Source organism: Bombina bombina, chromosome 4 (genome assembly GCF_027579735.1).
Source record: "Bombina bombina isolate aBomBom1 chromosome 4, aBomBom1.pri, whole genome shotgun sequence".
In the NCBI taxonomy this organism is placed as follows: Eukaryota; Metazoa; Chordata; class Amphibia; order Anura; family Bombinatoridae; genus Bombina; species Bombina bombina.
Genome location: NC_069502.1, coordinates 1175217785 through 1175234874, shown reverse-complemented (window position 1 = coordinate 1175234874; position 17090 = coordinate 1175217785). Strand labels below are relative to the sequence as shown.

The 17090-nt window shown below is 38.6% G+C and overlaps 1 protein-coding gene across 1 annotated transcript in view; it reads right to left on the bottom strand.

Annotated features, from left to right (window-relative positions):
- The window catches only part of ALK (ALK receptor tyrosine kinase), a 633273-nt gene that overhangs the window by 175525 nt on the left and 440658 nt on the right, over nt 1–17090 (bottom strand). Inside the window, exon 9 of the mRNA XM_053712803.1 lies at nt 7981–8140. Coding sequence (XP_053568778.1) covers nt 7981–8140 — 160 coding nt within the window. The remainder of the gene's footprint in view (nt 1–7980; nt 8141–17090) is intronic.

The window sequence follows — 17090 nt, the reverse complement described above, 5'->3', positions numbered from 1 at the left end:
CGGTTCGGCAGATTAGGGGTTCAAATATTTATTTTAGTGTTTGCAATTTGGGGGGGCCTCGGTTTAGGGGTTAATAGGTAGTTTATGGGTGTTAGTGTACTTTTTAGCACTTTAGTTAAGAGTTTTATGCTACGGTGTTGTAGTGTAAACCTCTTAACTACTGACTTTAAAATGCGGTACGAGTCTTGACAGGAGAGGGTCTACTGTTCACTTTTTGTCAGACTCTTAATACCGGCACTATGCAAGTCCCATTGAAAAAATAGGATACGCAATTGACGTAAGTGGATTTGGGGTATTTACGAGTCTGGCCAAAAAAGTGAGCGGTACACCTGTACCTGCAGGACTCGTAATATCAGCGGGCATTAAAAAAGCAGCGTTAGGACCTCTTAATGCTGCTTTTTAAGGCTAACGCAAGACTCGTAATCTAGGCCATTGTCTTTTAATAACAAAATAGCCCAAAACCTTGTTATAGTTACCACAATATTACATGTGAGTAAATAGAGGAAAATTTCACATACCTGCATTCCCAAACTATGCTGTTTACTCTATCTTTAAAGAACCACCGTACTTCATATTTTCTTTAATATGAAAGAGCAGGAGGTATTTAAAGGGACATAATACTCATATGCTAAATCACTTGAAACTAATGCAGAATAACTGTAAAAAGCTGACAGGAAAATATCACCTGAGCATCTCTATGTAAAAAAGGAAGATATTTTACCTCACAATTTCCTCAGCTCAGCAGAGTAAGTTCTGTGTAAAAAGTTATATTCAGCTGCTGCCCAGCTGCAGGTAAAAAAAATTAAAAATGAAGAAATGAACAGCAGCCGATCAGCATAAGCAGTGCTGAGGTCATGAACTCTTTTACTGTGATCTCATGAGATTTCATAGCAAACTTCCTTTAAACTGAATAGGGAAATAAGATGAGAGTGCACGTAAGCTCGCCCCTTCCGCTGTCCCAGGACAGACATACTAATATGCTGCTTAGAAATCATTTACAATGGGATGTGGCTACTGAGAAACTTTTGAGGTAAAATATCTTTCTTTTTTACATAGAGATGTTCAGGTGATATTTCTAGTCAGCTTTTTACAGAGCTATGCTGCATCACTTTAAAGTGTTTAAACATTTGGGTATTATGGCCCTTTAAATTTAACTTCAGACTGATTCAGTTGTATATGCTGTGTACTTCCCGCTGCAGCTCATTGGCTAATTTCTGGTAATGATCGTTGGCTGATGGCACTGGCAATGATCATTTGGCTAAGCATGAGCATTTGTACCAAACAGCTTTAGAGCCTTAAATTAGTTGGGTTTTTTTTGGAGGTGTCACAACATTTTAATATTTCTCCATATATAAATTATTTTAAAAAATGTACAATGTCCCTTTAAATAGCACAGGGTTCACCAAAAAGCATTACATTTCAATCTATAAAGATTGTTCAATTTCTTCATTGGATAATATTTATTTTTCATGCAGAGGGCCAAAGAACATTTTTTTTTTTTTTAAAAATATAAAAAAAAAAAAAGCAAACAAACCAACCAACCAACAAAAAACAGACAGTTGGTACTGGTCAAACTATTCTTTATTATTATTATCATATGATTAGTTTGGTACCAAAAGAGTGATTATATATCTATACTATAATCACTTTTGTAACGCGTCTGTCCCCAGTTGCGCACGCATCCTCAAAGGAATGTTGGATTTTTTCACCACCCTGACATTTTCGGAAACCAACTGGATGCAGCGTAGGCAAACAAAGCATTAAGAAAAAAAACACGCAACCGCACAAAATATTAACGAAAAAACACGTAACCGCCCGCACGAAATAATAAAAAAACCTAACCACCCGCACAAAGTATTAACAAACACCCCCACATCGCAAAATAATAAAATAATTAACCCCTAATCCACAAATGAAACCACGCAAATAACATAATTAAAATATTAACCCCTAAACCGCAAACCCCCCACATCGCAATAAACCTAATTAACCTATTAACTCCTAAACCGCCAACCCCCTACATTGCAATAAACCTAATTAACCTATTAACCCCTAAACCGCCAACCCCCCATCACAAAAAAACAAATTAACCTATTAACCTTTAAACCGCCAAACCCCCACATCACAATAAACCTAATTAACCAATTAACTCCTAAACTGCCAACCCCCCACAACGCAAATAACTAATTGAATTACTAAGCCCCATAACCTAACACCCCCTTAATTAACACCAATTACATAAACAAAAACAAAAAATACTAAGTTACAATTAAAATAAAAAATCTTAACATTTAGTTAAAAATAAAACCTAACATTAAATTACAAAAAAAATAAACAAAATTCTAAAAAAAAAAAAATTAAACCTAATCCCAATGAAAATAAAAAAGCCCCCCAAAATAAAAACACCCCCTAATCTAAACTAAACTAAACTACCAATAGCCCTAAAAATGGCATTTTGGAAGGCATTGTCCTAAGTTAAACAGCTCTTTTACATGTAAAAAATACTAAGTCCCCCCTAACAGTAAAACCCCCCAAAATAAAAAAAAAACCTAACACTAAAAAAACCTAAAGGGGCATTTGTAAGGGTATTCTGCTCTATTTTAAGGGCAAACAGCTATTTTACAGTCCATAAAACCCTAACTAAAAAGAAAAGGCACCCCAAAAAATAATAAAAAACCTGAGGTCCAGTGGAGAAGGTCTTCTTTCAGGCGGTTAAGTCTTCTTGGAGGCAGCAATATCTTCTTCCAGCGCGGGAACCTCTTCCAGCTTCATCCAGGACCAAGGCGACGCAAAGCGGAGGTGACGCAGAACAAGACCAGCGACCGCAAAGCCATCCAGCGTGGAGATCCTCTTCGTACAATCACCTCCACACACTAAGGATTGAATGCAAGGTACTCGTTTAAAAATGGGTTACCTTGCATTCCTATTGGATGAAATTTTGTAAGTCAGCCAATAGGATGAGAGCTACTGAAATCTTATTGGCTTATTTGAAAAGCTAAAAGGATTTCAGAAGTTCTAATCTTATTGGCTGATTTCAAAATTTCAGCCAATAGGAATGCAAGGTACCTAAAACTGAATGCGATACCTTCCATTCAATTTTTAGTGTACAGCGGAGATCGGATGAAGAGGAGCCTCCATGCGGATGAGGACCGCCGCCGCTGAAGACCGCCGCTGAAAACTGTCAGTGAGGACCACCGCTCCGGATCCGCACATCGGGGAAGACCGCTCCGCACTTATGCTCCGAGCCGCCTTCACTCTGGATGAAGATAGAAGATGATGGAGCCGCCTGGAAGAAGACCTTCACTGCCGGACTTCAGAAACTGTGAGTTCCTATTTGGGGCTTAGTCTTAGGCTTTTTTTTATATTTTGGGGTGGCTTTTTTTTTAGATTAGGGTTTTTTGGGCTGTAAAAGAGCAGATTGCCCTTTATGGGCAGTAAAAGAGCTGAATGCCCTTTTAAGGCCAAGCCCTATACAAATGCCCCTTTAGGGGCAATGGATAGCTTAGGTTTTTTAGACTTAGTTTTTTATTATGGGGGGATGGTTGGGTGGGGGTTTTACTGTTAGGGGATACTTTGTCATTTTTGTCTGTAAAAGAGCTGATTTCTTTGGGGCAATGCCCTAATTTTTTGTAATATTAGCTTTGTAGTTTTTAAAAAATAGACTGCCCTCTGGGCAGACTTATCGCCTAATATATATATATATATATATATATATATATATATTGTAACAAAAGCTTCCGTTACTTTTGTACTTGGAGAGGAATGCAGGCCAGCCTCCTCCCCACCGACTATGGACCCTGGAACTGAGGGGATTCTATGATTTTGGGAGGTGGGTGTCCAGGGTACATTTGGGGTACTTTTTACACCTGGATTCAGGTTTACCCCGTTTCCACGAATTCCCAGAGACTCTAAGAACTGAAGGGCCTTGAAGATTCCTGTGTTTTGTTGGAGTATAAGGTGACAGCCCAATCCAGCTGCAAACCCCCCCTAGACTCAGAGACTCAGAATGTTGAAACCTCCTGCTCTAATGCTGGGTCCCCCTGTTGTTATCTAGTCTTGGTGTGAAGTGTCTTTTTGTTATTGTGTTAGTCATCCATTGTCCTTTTGTAAGTCAGGATGTGATTAGAATCTTGATTAACTAACCATTGTCTGATGTTTGTTTCATTGTATAATATTTGTTTCTATTGATTATGTAGTAACTACCCCCATTTTTTGGAAATGTATAAAAGCTGTGTTTTCTGTGCAATAAAGCAGTTCCTATTTTGACCCTCAAGCATTCAATCTTTGCTAATGTTCTTAGGGGTAGCTATAACAACTTGCAGCAGCCATTATTCTAATAGCAGAAGGTATTCAGTGGAGGTTCATGGGTTGGCGTTTGTTGGGAGGAAGCTGACTTTAGCGGGTATACATAGTCTGGGGTACCGAGACCCGCTACAACTGGCAGGCAGCGGTGGGATCTGCTTCCTCCTTACGGAGCAGTTCCATACTACCAGTGGGACCTCAATGGAAATGGAGGCTGAATTCCAGTGGAGATTGCAGGCAGTGCTGGCCCAGTTTGATGGCCCTGTCTTGGCAGAGGGAAAACTGGCCTGGAACGATATAGTTTGATGGAAACTCTGGCACGAGGCTCTCCAGTTCGAACAAGACTACCAGGGGAAGTCCCTTCCTACTCCAGAGCAGCAATACTGGCTCCAGATGGATCTACAAATGCCGTTCCTGGGAAAGCAGCCCCGGGAGGAATGGATGGCCGAATTGGATGGATTGGTCCAGACAGAGATGGAGGTGGATGAAGGGTACTGGACACTGCGGTGGTATGTGGCCCAGGTGTGTCCGGAGATGGAGGCGGATGATCCTACAGAGGACTATGACTATAGCTGCCCAGGATTGCTATTTGAAAGTCTCACACTGGGCCCCCACTGTGGGAGTATGACAGAGTGGTGTCAGGAGGACATACTGGAACACAGAGAGCTGAGGCTGAACCTTACAGAAGTACCCGGACTGAGAGACGATCTTTATTACCTAGCTGCCCATGAGTGGGAGCTAGAAAAGGCATATAAAAGGCTGTTAGATCTCATTCAGTAGCATGCCTCAGAGCCTGAAGAGGGCTATGGTGCAGCGATCAGGGATTTATTGGACTTTTCCTCAGAGGAGTGGCAACCGGTAATGAGCTACCCTGAGCTGCTAGACCACGATCAGCAGCCTGGCCCTGAGCTTGCCACACCAGTAGAAGCACTGGCAACAGGGTAGGGCACCAATGGCCTCTGTCCAGCACCTGTGATATCTCTGGAGTCCCAGGGAGAGGAGGTAGCTGACCTCTCTCCCCAGCGGCAGAACCAGTTCCAAGGAGAAGAGGTAGCTAGCCTCTCTCCCCAGCAACAAAGCAGGGCCCAGGGAGAGGAGGTAGCCAAACTATCTCCCCAGCAGCTTAGCGTGTTCCAGGAAGAGAAAATCAGCATTCTCACTCCCCTGTGGCAGTGGCCAAAAACAAAAATTGAAGAAAGTTTTGGACTGGGCCATCCGACTAACACAGGTCCAAACCTGTGGGTGGTCTGGTACCTGGTTAGTCTACCCCAGGGGGGGGGGGAAGAAATGTAACGAAAGCTTCTGTTACTTTTGTATTTGGAGAAGAATGCAGGCCAGCCTCCTCCTCACTGACTTTGGACCCTGGAACTTGAGGGGATTCTATGATTTGGGAGGCAGGTGTCCAGGGTACATTTGGGGTACTTTTACCCTGGATTCAGGTTTACCCCATTTCCACAAATTCCCAGAGACTCTAAGAACTGAAGGGCCTTGAAGATTCCTGTGTCTTGTTGGAGTATAAGGTGACAGCCCAATACGGCATTATCTGCTGCAACCCCCCCCCCCCAAGACTCAGAGACTCAGAATGTTGAAACCTCCTGCTCTAATGCTGGGACCCCCTGTTGTTATCTAGTCCAGGTGTGAAGTGTCTTTTTGTTATTGTGTGAGTCATCCATTGTCCTTTTGAAAGTCAGGGTGTGATTAGAATCTTGTTTAACTAACCATTGTCTGATGTTTGTCTCATTGTATAATATTTGTTTCTATTGATTATGTAGTAACTACCCCCATTTGTTGGAAATGTATAAAAGCTGTGTTTTCTGTGCAATAAAGCAGTTCCTATTTTGACCCTTAAGTCTTCGCTAATGTTCTTGGGGGTAGCTATAACAACTTGCAGCGGAAATTATTATAATAGCGGAAGGTATCCAGTGGAGGTTCATGGGTTGGCGTTTGGTGGGAGGAAGCTGACTTTAGCGGGTATACTCAGTCTGGGGTACCGGGACCCGCTACATATATATAATGAAAAAATATCTGTTAAAATTAATTTTGAAAGTCACGGAATGTACAAAATTAATTAATGGGCCAGTAGCATGCCCCACAAGAATACAAATGCCTGGTTTTGTGAAGAGTATAATGGGGGATTAGTATCTTATCTTTATATATTATATTTAATGTAGAAAGCTGCATTGCTACGTTGACAAGCAAAACTGCATTACTATATGTTACTTAATTTTGATTTCATGTATAAAACTAAAAAAAAATGTTGTTTTTTAAAAAGGGAATAAAAAAAGGCCTACTTTAAATGCATGAAAAATAATTTCATGTCCTTTTAAAGCATTTTGACAATATTTTTTTCTAAATATCTGAAGGAGGGAGTCTGGAAATCAAAATTATAAAAAAAATGCTAATTTGTCATGGTTTAGAGTGTCTTAAATCCTATGAAAAAGTACATTCACCAACCATAAGTGTTAAATTTAATTATAACAAATGTGGGAAGAAAACTGTATGTACTTTTCATCAAAAAGTTTATTTTAAACCCATGCATAAAGCATATAAATAGCAATTCTTGTTCATTTAATAAATACAGTTAATTGTTTTGCCATGGCTAATTATTTACTAACTAAAGAATGTCTATAAATAATAGGGCAGTGTGACATATATACATATCCACATGCAATTTTTTTAAAGAAAAGTTTCATAGTTATTCTTCAAGAGGTATGATCATTTTTATTTGGTAGATTGTAAACTCTGATTATTGAATCCTATTGTATTAACCACTACTGATAGAAGCAGCGTTGTAGTTATTAGTCTAGCATTTTAGGGATTCTAGTAACCCATTTGTGAAATCCATAGTGGTAGCTGCCCAGAATCACAGGTTAAACATGGGCATGACAGATTCATAGATTTCTCTCATTCTTAAAGATCTTTGGTGATTGATAGTCATTATGGTTTATAGCTGCAGTAACTGTTACACATTTGGTTTCCTGTTCCCACCTTGCTTTTATAAAAGGTCTCTCTTGGAAAAAGAAAATTACATTTTAATTGTCTAGCTTATGAAGGATTTTTTTGGACTGTATGGAATTAGTGGTGGTAACAAATGGATTGGCAGTAAACGATTGGATCAAATGATTAAAAAAATTGTGCACCAGTGCCAAGGGTTAACTGGTATAACCTACAGGGACATGAAACCCATATTTTTTCTTTCATGATTTAGACAGAGCATACAGTTTTAAAAAAACTTTCCAATTGACTTCTATTATTTAACTTGCTTCCTTCTCTTGTTATCATTTGGTGAAAAGGTGTATCTAGGTAAGCTCAGGAGCAGCAAAGAACCTAGGTTCTAGCTGCTAATTGGTGGCTGCATATATATACCAATTGTCATTGGCTCACCCATGTGTTCAGTTAGAAGCCAGTAGTGCATTGCTGCTACTTCAACAAATGATACCAAAAGAATGAAGCAAATTTGATAATAGAGGTAAACTGGAAAGTTGTTTAAATTGTATGTTCCAGCTGAATAATGAAAGAACATTTTTGGATTTCATGTCTCTTTAATGATGAGGAAGTGATCTATTATGTCATTAGTTCTATGTTGTACCTGTCGTTGACTTAACACATACTTTACTCTTCTAATTACAGACCTGACATTAACAATCAATTTCAAGATGAAATAACTAAGAATTTTACCTGTATGTATTTGTCTCTGGCACCCTCCAAATCTGCACCCCCTTCAGTGCATCTGTTCCTACTCCAACACTAAAATTATACTTTTCATAGGTTTCGTCACAAAGCTTCTGACTTGGCCCATAAGGTCCACTCGCCCCGCATGTTGTGAATAGCCAGTATCCTGCAAAGCAAAAGACAACCAGCGAAAGCAAATTACATCCAGATTAATGATTACTGATGATTTTATCAAGTGTTGTTTTGGGGTAAATATTGATATTTAATTTTTTTTAATAACATTTATTTATAAACGTTTATAAGGCTATACAAGACTATTGCTATGAGTATATATGAAAATGAAAACTATACAATTTTAAGTAGTACTTTTTCACATTACAGGTACATATCCTCAAAGCCAGACTTTCAGAATCCAAATTTATTCTTTTAATTAATATTTTAAAAGATTTTTTGATCAAAAATGACTAATTATCCCACCTGTAAGTCCTGCCTGTGTTTTAGAATTGTGTTTTGTGTTCTAAAATGCAAATAATAGTCTATATATAGGGAATATAGGGAACTATATATACACAAGTATTACAAATTATATTAAAACTTCCTTTAGGTTCCATGTATAAACTGTATTTTGACCTGTAAATATTGCCTAAATTACATAAGATGTTTACACCTGGTCATATCCCTTCTCCAAACTGTCCTATTTTACACATGAATATATTACAAAATCCAAACCTTTTGCAGTCTTTAGCAGTTCGGATAAAGGGTTTTCTATCTGTATTACTAGACCTTCCTATAAACACTAATGTCCGCTTCTCAAAACGTCACTGGGTCAGACGTGAAGCCACACAGACAATTGCAGGGGCTGCCCTTAGGGAGTTCTCTACAAAAAAGGAGTGGCCCCTACAAGTTGTGAGATGACTCCCATAGAAGGTAATGAGCCTCACAGGACCGTTTAGCATGGGGCACACTATAAGCATTAAATCCTGCAGCCAATAAAAATCACATTATTCTGCTTTCAGTGCAAAACACCTTACATTTTTTTAATGCCTGTGTTTTGCTGCTAGGGTAGTAAGTATTTCTTGTTTTTTTACACATTCTCTCCAACTTTTATTTTGCAAGAAAAAATACAGAGACCTGCAAGGAAAAATGTTTAAAGAATGACCCAAGTAATCTCCCTGTTCAGCCCATTAGCAAAGGTGGGGAAACTCATTTTACAATAAGGAAAATAATACGATTTAGAATTTTATACAATTAAAGCTTTTTTTTTTATCTGCAATAAGTAATACCCTATTGTACAGTATGCATTGCCTCCACATACTTAAAGGGACATGAAACCCATATTTTTATTTCATGATTCAGATAGAGAATACAATTTTAAACAACTTTCTAATTTACTTCTATTATTTAATTTGTTTCATTCTCTTGTAATCCTTTGCTATAAGGTTTATCTAGGAAAGCTCAAGAGCAGCAAAGACCCTAGGTTCTAGCTGTTGATTGGTAGCTGCATATATATATATCGATTTTGATTGGCTGAGTTCAGTTAGAAGCCAATAGTGCATTGCTGATCCTTCAACAAATGATACCAAGAGAATAAAACAAATGTTATAATAGAAGTAAATTAGAAAGTTGTTTAACATTGTATCCTCTATCTGAATCGTGAAAGAAAAAATGTGGGTTTCATGTTCCTTTAATGGAAAATAAAACCCAAAATGTTTCTTTCATGATTCAGACAGAGAATATAATTTAAAAAAAGTTTCCAATTTACTTATATTATCAAATTAGCTTCATTCCCATGTTATTCTTTGTTGAAGAGACATCTAGATAGGTAGCGTGCACATGTCTGGGGCAATACATGACATAAAATAGTGCTGTCATCTAGTGCTCTGGCTAATCTATAGCAGACACATGCACGCTCCTGAACTTACCTTCCGGCTTTTTCAACAAAGGATGACATGAAAATAAAGAAAATTTTACAACAGAAGTAAATTAGAAAGTTTAAATTTGTGTGTTCTATCTGAATCATGAAATAAAGATTTTGGGGTTTATTTCCCTTCAAAAAAGGAGCCCCCCTTTGTGAGACACACAGTTCCCAAAGTAAAAACTGCCTTTCGCAAATTCCACCAGAGGCCTCATAGTGCTGGCGAGATATCTTAGAGAATCTCAGAAGCCCAGAGAGCTATAGAAAACCACGCCCTAAGATACAACATCTTTTGTGCTACTTGTAGTATGTAATTGTTCCAAAACTAATTCTCACAGCAGATTCAGGTTCCACCCCCCTGATGATCAGTTTATATTATGTATTTACACTAATTGCTTGTAGCAGTCAGGAGTGGATCTATTCATTAAAGGTACAGGGAAGTCATCATTTAAATGTACTTATTCAGATACAATATAAAATTCAAATAGCCTTTCAATGTATCAGTATTACCCTTTTCTCTTGATAAAATGTTGCTTCTTTCCACAAGATCATCCTTAGGTAAGGTCAGAAGTAAGCAACGTCTTGCACTGAATGGCCGTTGTTTGTAACAAGATATGCTCTTGTAGAAAGGGGAGATACCTGCTCTACCCAACTTGGGGAGAGATTACATATACAGCACAGGCTTCAGCGCAAGAACTACAACCCGCGCTGCACGTATTTTCACCTCGCACATCGGGGTACCCAATAAACCCAGCGTGCAGTTCATAAAGTGCCGTAAGTCGGATAAACTAATGATGTTCATAAATTAGTGTAAATACACATTTCTGAAGTCGCCAGTGACTTAAGGCACTTTAGAAACTGCCGGCACCTAAGAAAAGTAAAAAAAAAATCAAATATCCCGTAAAAAGTCTAACACGCATCCCAAAAATAAGCCTGACACGTAAAACCCCTATATCCACCATCAAACCCACATCGGAATTAATAAAAGTATTAACCCCTAAACCGACAACCACGCTACAACGCAATATGCCTAATTAAACTATTAACCCCTATATCTGCCATCAAACCCACACCGCAAGCAATAACTAAACTATTAACCCCTAAATCCGCCAACCCTAACATCGCAAACGACCTATTAAAGTATTAACCCCTAAACCACCAAAGCCCACAACACAATAAACCTATAAAAGTATTAACCCCTAAACCGCCAAAGCCCACAATGCAAATAAATAATTAAATTACTAAGCCCCCTAACCTAACACCCCCTATCCTAACACCCCCTAAATGAACCAAAATTGCAAAAAACTAAAGTTACTATTAAAATAAAAAAACTTTAAAAATAAAATAAAATTCTGATGTAGACTGTCCCTTTAAGATACAATTACAGAAAATAAAACAAATCTAAGATTACAGAAAATAAAAAACAAAATTATCAAATTTAAAAAATTATACCTAATCCCTATGAAAATAAAAAAGCCGCCCCAAATAAAAACACCCCCTACTCTAAGAATAAACTACCAATAGCCCTTAAAAGGGCTTTTTGCAGGGCATTGTCCCAAGATAAACAGCTCTTTTACATTAAAAATGCACAAAGTCCCCCTAACAGTAAAACCCCACACCCACCAAACCCCCCAAAATGAAAAAAAACCCCACTAAAAATCCTAACCTGAAGAGGGCATTTGTTGGGCATTGCCCTTAAAAGGGCATTTAGCTCTTTAACAAAATGCCCTTCCTAATATAAATTAAAAAAAAAAACCCAGGTTGGTACTCACTGTTCCTGAAGTCCGGCGGAGAAGGTCCTGTCCCATGCGGTGAAGTCTTCTTCCAAGTGGCAACCTCTTCTTTCTTCTTCCAGGAACATCCGGAGCGGAGGGCGGAGCTGAAGACAGCAAATCTGAAGACCGGCGACAGCGGAGCCATGGAGCGTGAAGGATCCTCTTTGTACGATTGCCGCCGTAAACTGGATAGTGAATTCAAGGGACACAATTAAAAATGGCGTCCCTTGAATTCCTATTGGCTGATTTGATTCTTCAAATTCAAATCAACCAAAAGGATGAGACCTACTCAAATCCTATTGGCTGTTCAAATCAGTCAAGAGGATGAGAGCTACTGAAATGCTATTGGCTGATTTGAATAGCCAATAGAATTTCAGTAGCTCTCATACTATTGGCTGATTTGAATTTGAAGAATCAAATCAGCCAATAGGAATTCAAGGGACACCATTTTTAATCGCATCCCTTGAATTCACTATCTAGTGTATGGCAGCGATCATAGGAAGAGGATCCTCCGTGCTTCATGGCAACGCAGTCACCGGTCTTCAGTTCAAGGTCGCCGTTCTTTAGTTCGAGGATCGCCAGTCTTTAGTTCCAGGGTCGCCGGTCTTCAGCTCTGCGGTCATCGGTCTTCAGCTCCGCCCTCCACTCCGCGCCGGATTGTTCCTGGATGAAGAAAGAAGAGGTCGCCGCATGGAAGACGACTTCACCGCATGGGACAGGACCTTCTCGAACTTCAGGAATGGTGAGTATCAACCTGGGGGTTAGATTTAGGTTGCCCAACAAATGCCCTTTTCAGGGCAATGGGTAGTTTAGGTTTTTTAGTGTTAGGTTTTTTATTTTGGGGAGTTTGGTGAGTCGGGCGTTTTACTATTAGGGGGACTTTACTATTAGGGGGGACTTTATGTATTTTTGAGATAAAAGAGCAAAAAGCCCTTTTAAGGGTTACTGGTAGTTTATTCTTAGAGTAGGGGTGTTTTTATTTTGGGGGAAGTTTTTTATTTTCATAGGGATTAGGTATACTTTTTTTAAATTTGATCATTTTGTTTTTTATTTTCTATTATCTTAGATTTTTTTTTTTTTTTTCTGTCATTGTAGCTTAAAAGTGCAGTCTACACCAGAATTTTAATTTTGACTAGACTGTCCCTTTAATTTATACTTAGTTTATTTTTATTTTTAATGTAGTGTTAGTTTTTTTTATTTTAATAGTAACTTTAGTATTTTGTAATTTAGGTAATATGGCTTCATTTAGGGGGTATTAGGTTAGGGGGTGTTAGGTTATGGGGTGTTTGTTTAGGGGGCTTAGTAATTTAATTATTTATTTGCATTGTGGGCTTTGGCGGTTTAGGGGTTAATACTTTGATAGGTTTCTTGCGCTGTGGGCTTTGGCGGTATAGGGGTTAATATTTTAATAGGTCGTTTGCGTTGTGGGCTTTGGCTGTTTAGAGGTTAATACTTTAATAGGTAGTTTGCGTTGTGGGTTAATGGCGGATTAGGGGTTAATAGTTTTATTAGGTAGTTTGCAATGTTGGGGTTGGTGGATATAGGGGTTAATACCAGAGGCGTAACTAGAAACCACAGGGCCCAGGTGCGACCTCTTCACCCCCTGTAGTTTTGCCCCTGGTTAATACTTTATTTGTAGTTGTGGTGTGGGTTTGATGGCGGATATAGGGGTTAAAACACTTTATTAGTTATTGCGGTGGGGGTTGGCGGTTGACAGGTAGATAGATATTTCGCATGCGTTAGGTGTTAGTTTATTTTTGCAGGCAGTTTCTGGAGTTACGGTGCTCCCATACTCAGCACAAGGCTTGCTGCAGCTGCCTTATTATGGCGAGGTAAAAATTGAGTGATTTCTCCATTTTCGCCATGTAAGTCCTTGCGCTTAATATAGGATACCGATTTGCAACGCGGTCCCATGTTAGCTTATGGTAGTAAAAATTCCGGGCGATGGGTGAAATATATGGCTGTAACTTGTATGCTATGCTGTATATGTAATACCAAAATCGCGTAAAATCTGGCGTTGCCAGCTTTTGCAGGTGACGCTGCATATGTAATGGGGCCCCTGATGTTTTATGGAAATGAAACCTTCATCTGCATGTCTTATTTTCTCTATATTATTTGCTTTTGCTACACAGGTTCAGGATCAGACATTCCCACAGGAAAGTTTATTATTACCCTACAGAAAAAAATATTTAAAGGGACAGTGTGCTGTAAAAATTGTCACCCCATCAATAAGTTCCAAATGATCTAGTTTGCCAGCTACAATATAGTAAATTATTTCCAAATAGCAATTTTCACTTTTTTTGTAATTTGAAATAGCTGCTTCTGCCTGCTGGAAACTGCAATATTCACTGTAGAGAAGCTATGTAAGAGACAGCAGCAGAGATTTATATCCTAATGGGGACTGAGAGCCCACTGTATTTGAAAGGGAGTTACTGCAGTAGCTTTGAATACAATACACTGTTGCTTACCTGAGTACACTGTCCTTTAATGTTTTTTTCTACAAGATACACCAATAAAGTTAAATGATTTAATAACTGTTTTCATTTACATCTGTATTTGTATTTATTATATGTAAATCAAATCAGTGCAACATACATGTTTGTTAATTTTTACTTTCCAAGTAATTTATATGTAAAAGTTTCTCTGAAGCGGGCGTATCACCTAATAACAATTTTTTTCCCTTCCATGATTCAGACAGAGCATGCAGTTTTAAACAACTTTCCAATTTACTTTTACTAACTAATTTGCTTCATTCTCTTGTTATCCTTTTGTTGAAAGGCATACCTAAGTAGGCTCAGGAGTAGCAAAGCACGACAACAGGTGATTGGTGGCTGCACATTTATGCCTCTTCTCATTGGCTTACCTGATGTGTTCAGCTAGCTCCCAGTCATGCATTGCTACTCCTTCAACAAAGGATACCAAAAGAACAAAGCAAATTTGATAATAGAAGTAAATTACAAAGCTGTTTAACATTGTATGCTCTATGTCAATCATAAAATATTTTTTGGGGGGTTTATGTCCCTTTAAAACAATCCCTGATGACCCCTGTAATATTGACAGGGCATCTTATAGAATCTCGCCAGACCAGAGAACTTTAAAGAATCAAACCTTGAGTGAGAAACCCAGCAACATCTATTCATGCTGCAGTGCCATGTATATCGTATATGGATGTAAAAAATTCAATTCAACTTTAGTTGGATTCATTTCACTGCAGTGCGTCTAATTGCAAATGTAAGACAATTATATAATTACAGAGTTGTGCAGGTTTCTATTGCCGAAGACCAAAAAAAGACAAAAGACTTAACATCATTTTAATTATCAAATAATTTAAACCTTTTCTCTCTCCCTTTGGCCTGAGGAGTTGCACTAATGGAAACAAAAAAAAAGCCAGACATAAAAACCTTCTGATGGTTCCTGAACTTGGAAGTTGCCCCAGTGTGTTAATCTTTCAGTAATGAAACAAAGAGATTAGAGAAAAAACATATTTAATTGTCTCATAACCTTCTTCTTGTTCGTACAAAGGTTATAAAAGCATTTAACCCCTTGGCAACATCCAAAAAGGACTACAATGTATTGGTACGGATAATCTGATGTGGCTGATCATCATATAAAACCAATGTTTGTATATTATGTCAAATATGAATAAAACAATCAAATTAAGATTATAGCCCCCAGTTTTCAAGCTGTGTATGCAGGTCTGGGGGCATGAGTGAACATGCAGCTGAAAGTGAGGAACCCGCAGTCATCAGACCACAGCTTCCTAACCAGCACCAGCTATTAGCTGCCAAATTAAATCACCTCAGGTACGTGTGCCCTAGAGTGATTGACAAACCCTTATTTGCATGCCATTGGGCTAGCATGAGCAGGGGGCGGCATTGCTTACTGTACCATATTTACATGTAGTTTAATAACTTATAGTATAGTATTATTTCTAAAGACAATCTCAAAACCACTGGAAAGAACTAAGCTATAATATATCAGCCATTTTCAGAGCTCCAAACCGTCCCACATTTTGCTAGATTGTAACAATTCTGGGGATCTGCATGCTATTCCTCCTACTGTCCCACTGGACCTTGGTTTAGCAATGAATGTTCTCCCAGCACTCCAAGGTAAGGACACACCGGACTCCAATGTATAAAGCAAAAGTGTGTTCTTTATTACAAAATTCAGCATTGAGGAAGTTACGTTATTAGACGAAACATGTTTGACCTGAACTTCCACTTCCTTCTGACTTGATCTTTGCTGCTGTTTTTAAGATGAATTTTGTAATAAAGAACACACTTTTGCTTTGATACATTGGAGTCCGGTGTGTCCTTACCTTGGAGTGCTGGGAGAACCTTTGTTGCTGGATCTATTTGCCTGGGAGGCGTGGGTGTCGCTTTCCTATTCTTTTCCTTAGCACTGGACTGGACATGCTGTCTGCAGATTTCCGGAGGAGTCCTTTCGTTGTAGGACCAGAAACTGGAAGTGACGTAGCGCAACGTGACGATCGTCAGAAGAAACACAGAGGAGAGGGGAGAGGATCATACTGGAGCGCTTGCCATGTTTCTTTGTGGACCTTGGTTTACCATGGATTGCCTAGCCACTCCCCAATCTACCTACTCTCCGTCCCATCTCAGCATGTCCATCTACCAGCATGGTGGCATGACTTTGTAGCAGGTTAGCCACTACTGCTTTTGTGGATCTTATTGACTAAGTCACCAACCTCACCATCTAAGACAGATAACAGAGAATGTTGGAACTTGTGCATTTTTCTTCAACAATAACCCAAGTAAAAAATTTAATCCCAGAAACAATATGGTAACCTATATTGTGTACATTTTTTTGGTGCATGATACAAAAATAACAGCTTCAACCCTTACATACACCTTTCTTTTCACATTTGTAATAATCTATTTGCAGACAGTCTGGTGTTTACTAATGGAATATAATCTAACTCTATGAAGTTTGTTTAGTTGCTTTTCCAAAATTGCATCCATTCAAATCCAGCTTAAAGCTTTTTGAGGTTAGTTTCTATCTCCTCTTTGTGGCAGGAGCAAATATAAATCCTTTAGTCTATATACTCCTGTGAGATATGATTGGGGAAGCTAATTTTATCTTTGGCCCACACCTCTAAATACATGAATCAGATAAATGTAAACATTGTCTCATATAACAAGGAAGGGCGGGAGGCTTTGTTTTTGGCCTTTACTTAGCATTCCAGCAGCAAGAGTGCGTATTTAATTGCTGGCCTTACTCAGACACATTATAAGAGTTATTGTCTTAAGCTTCGTTTTAAGCTTCTCCTTTTTAGTCTGACAACTCATGGTCCTGGAAAAGCTCCAGGATGTTTATGATTTATAGAACCCTTCAACTTCTCCAGATGTAGCTTGAACTTTAATGTACTGTAGATAGAGTCTGACCTAATGGTATATTATGCACTAGTC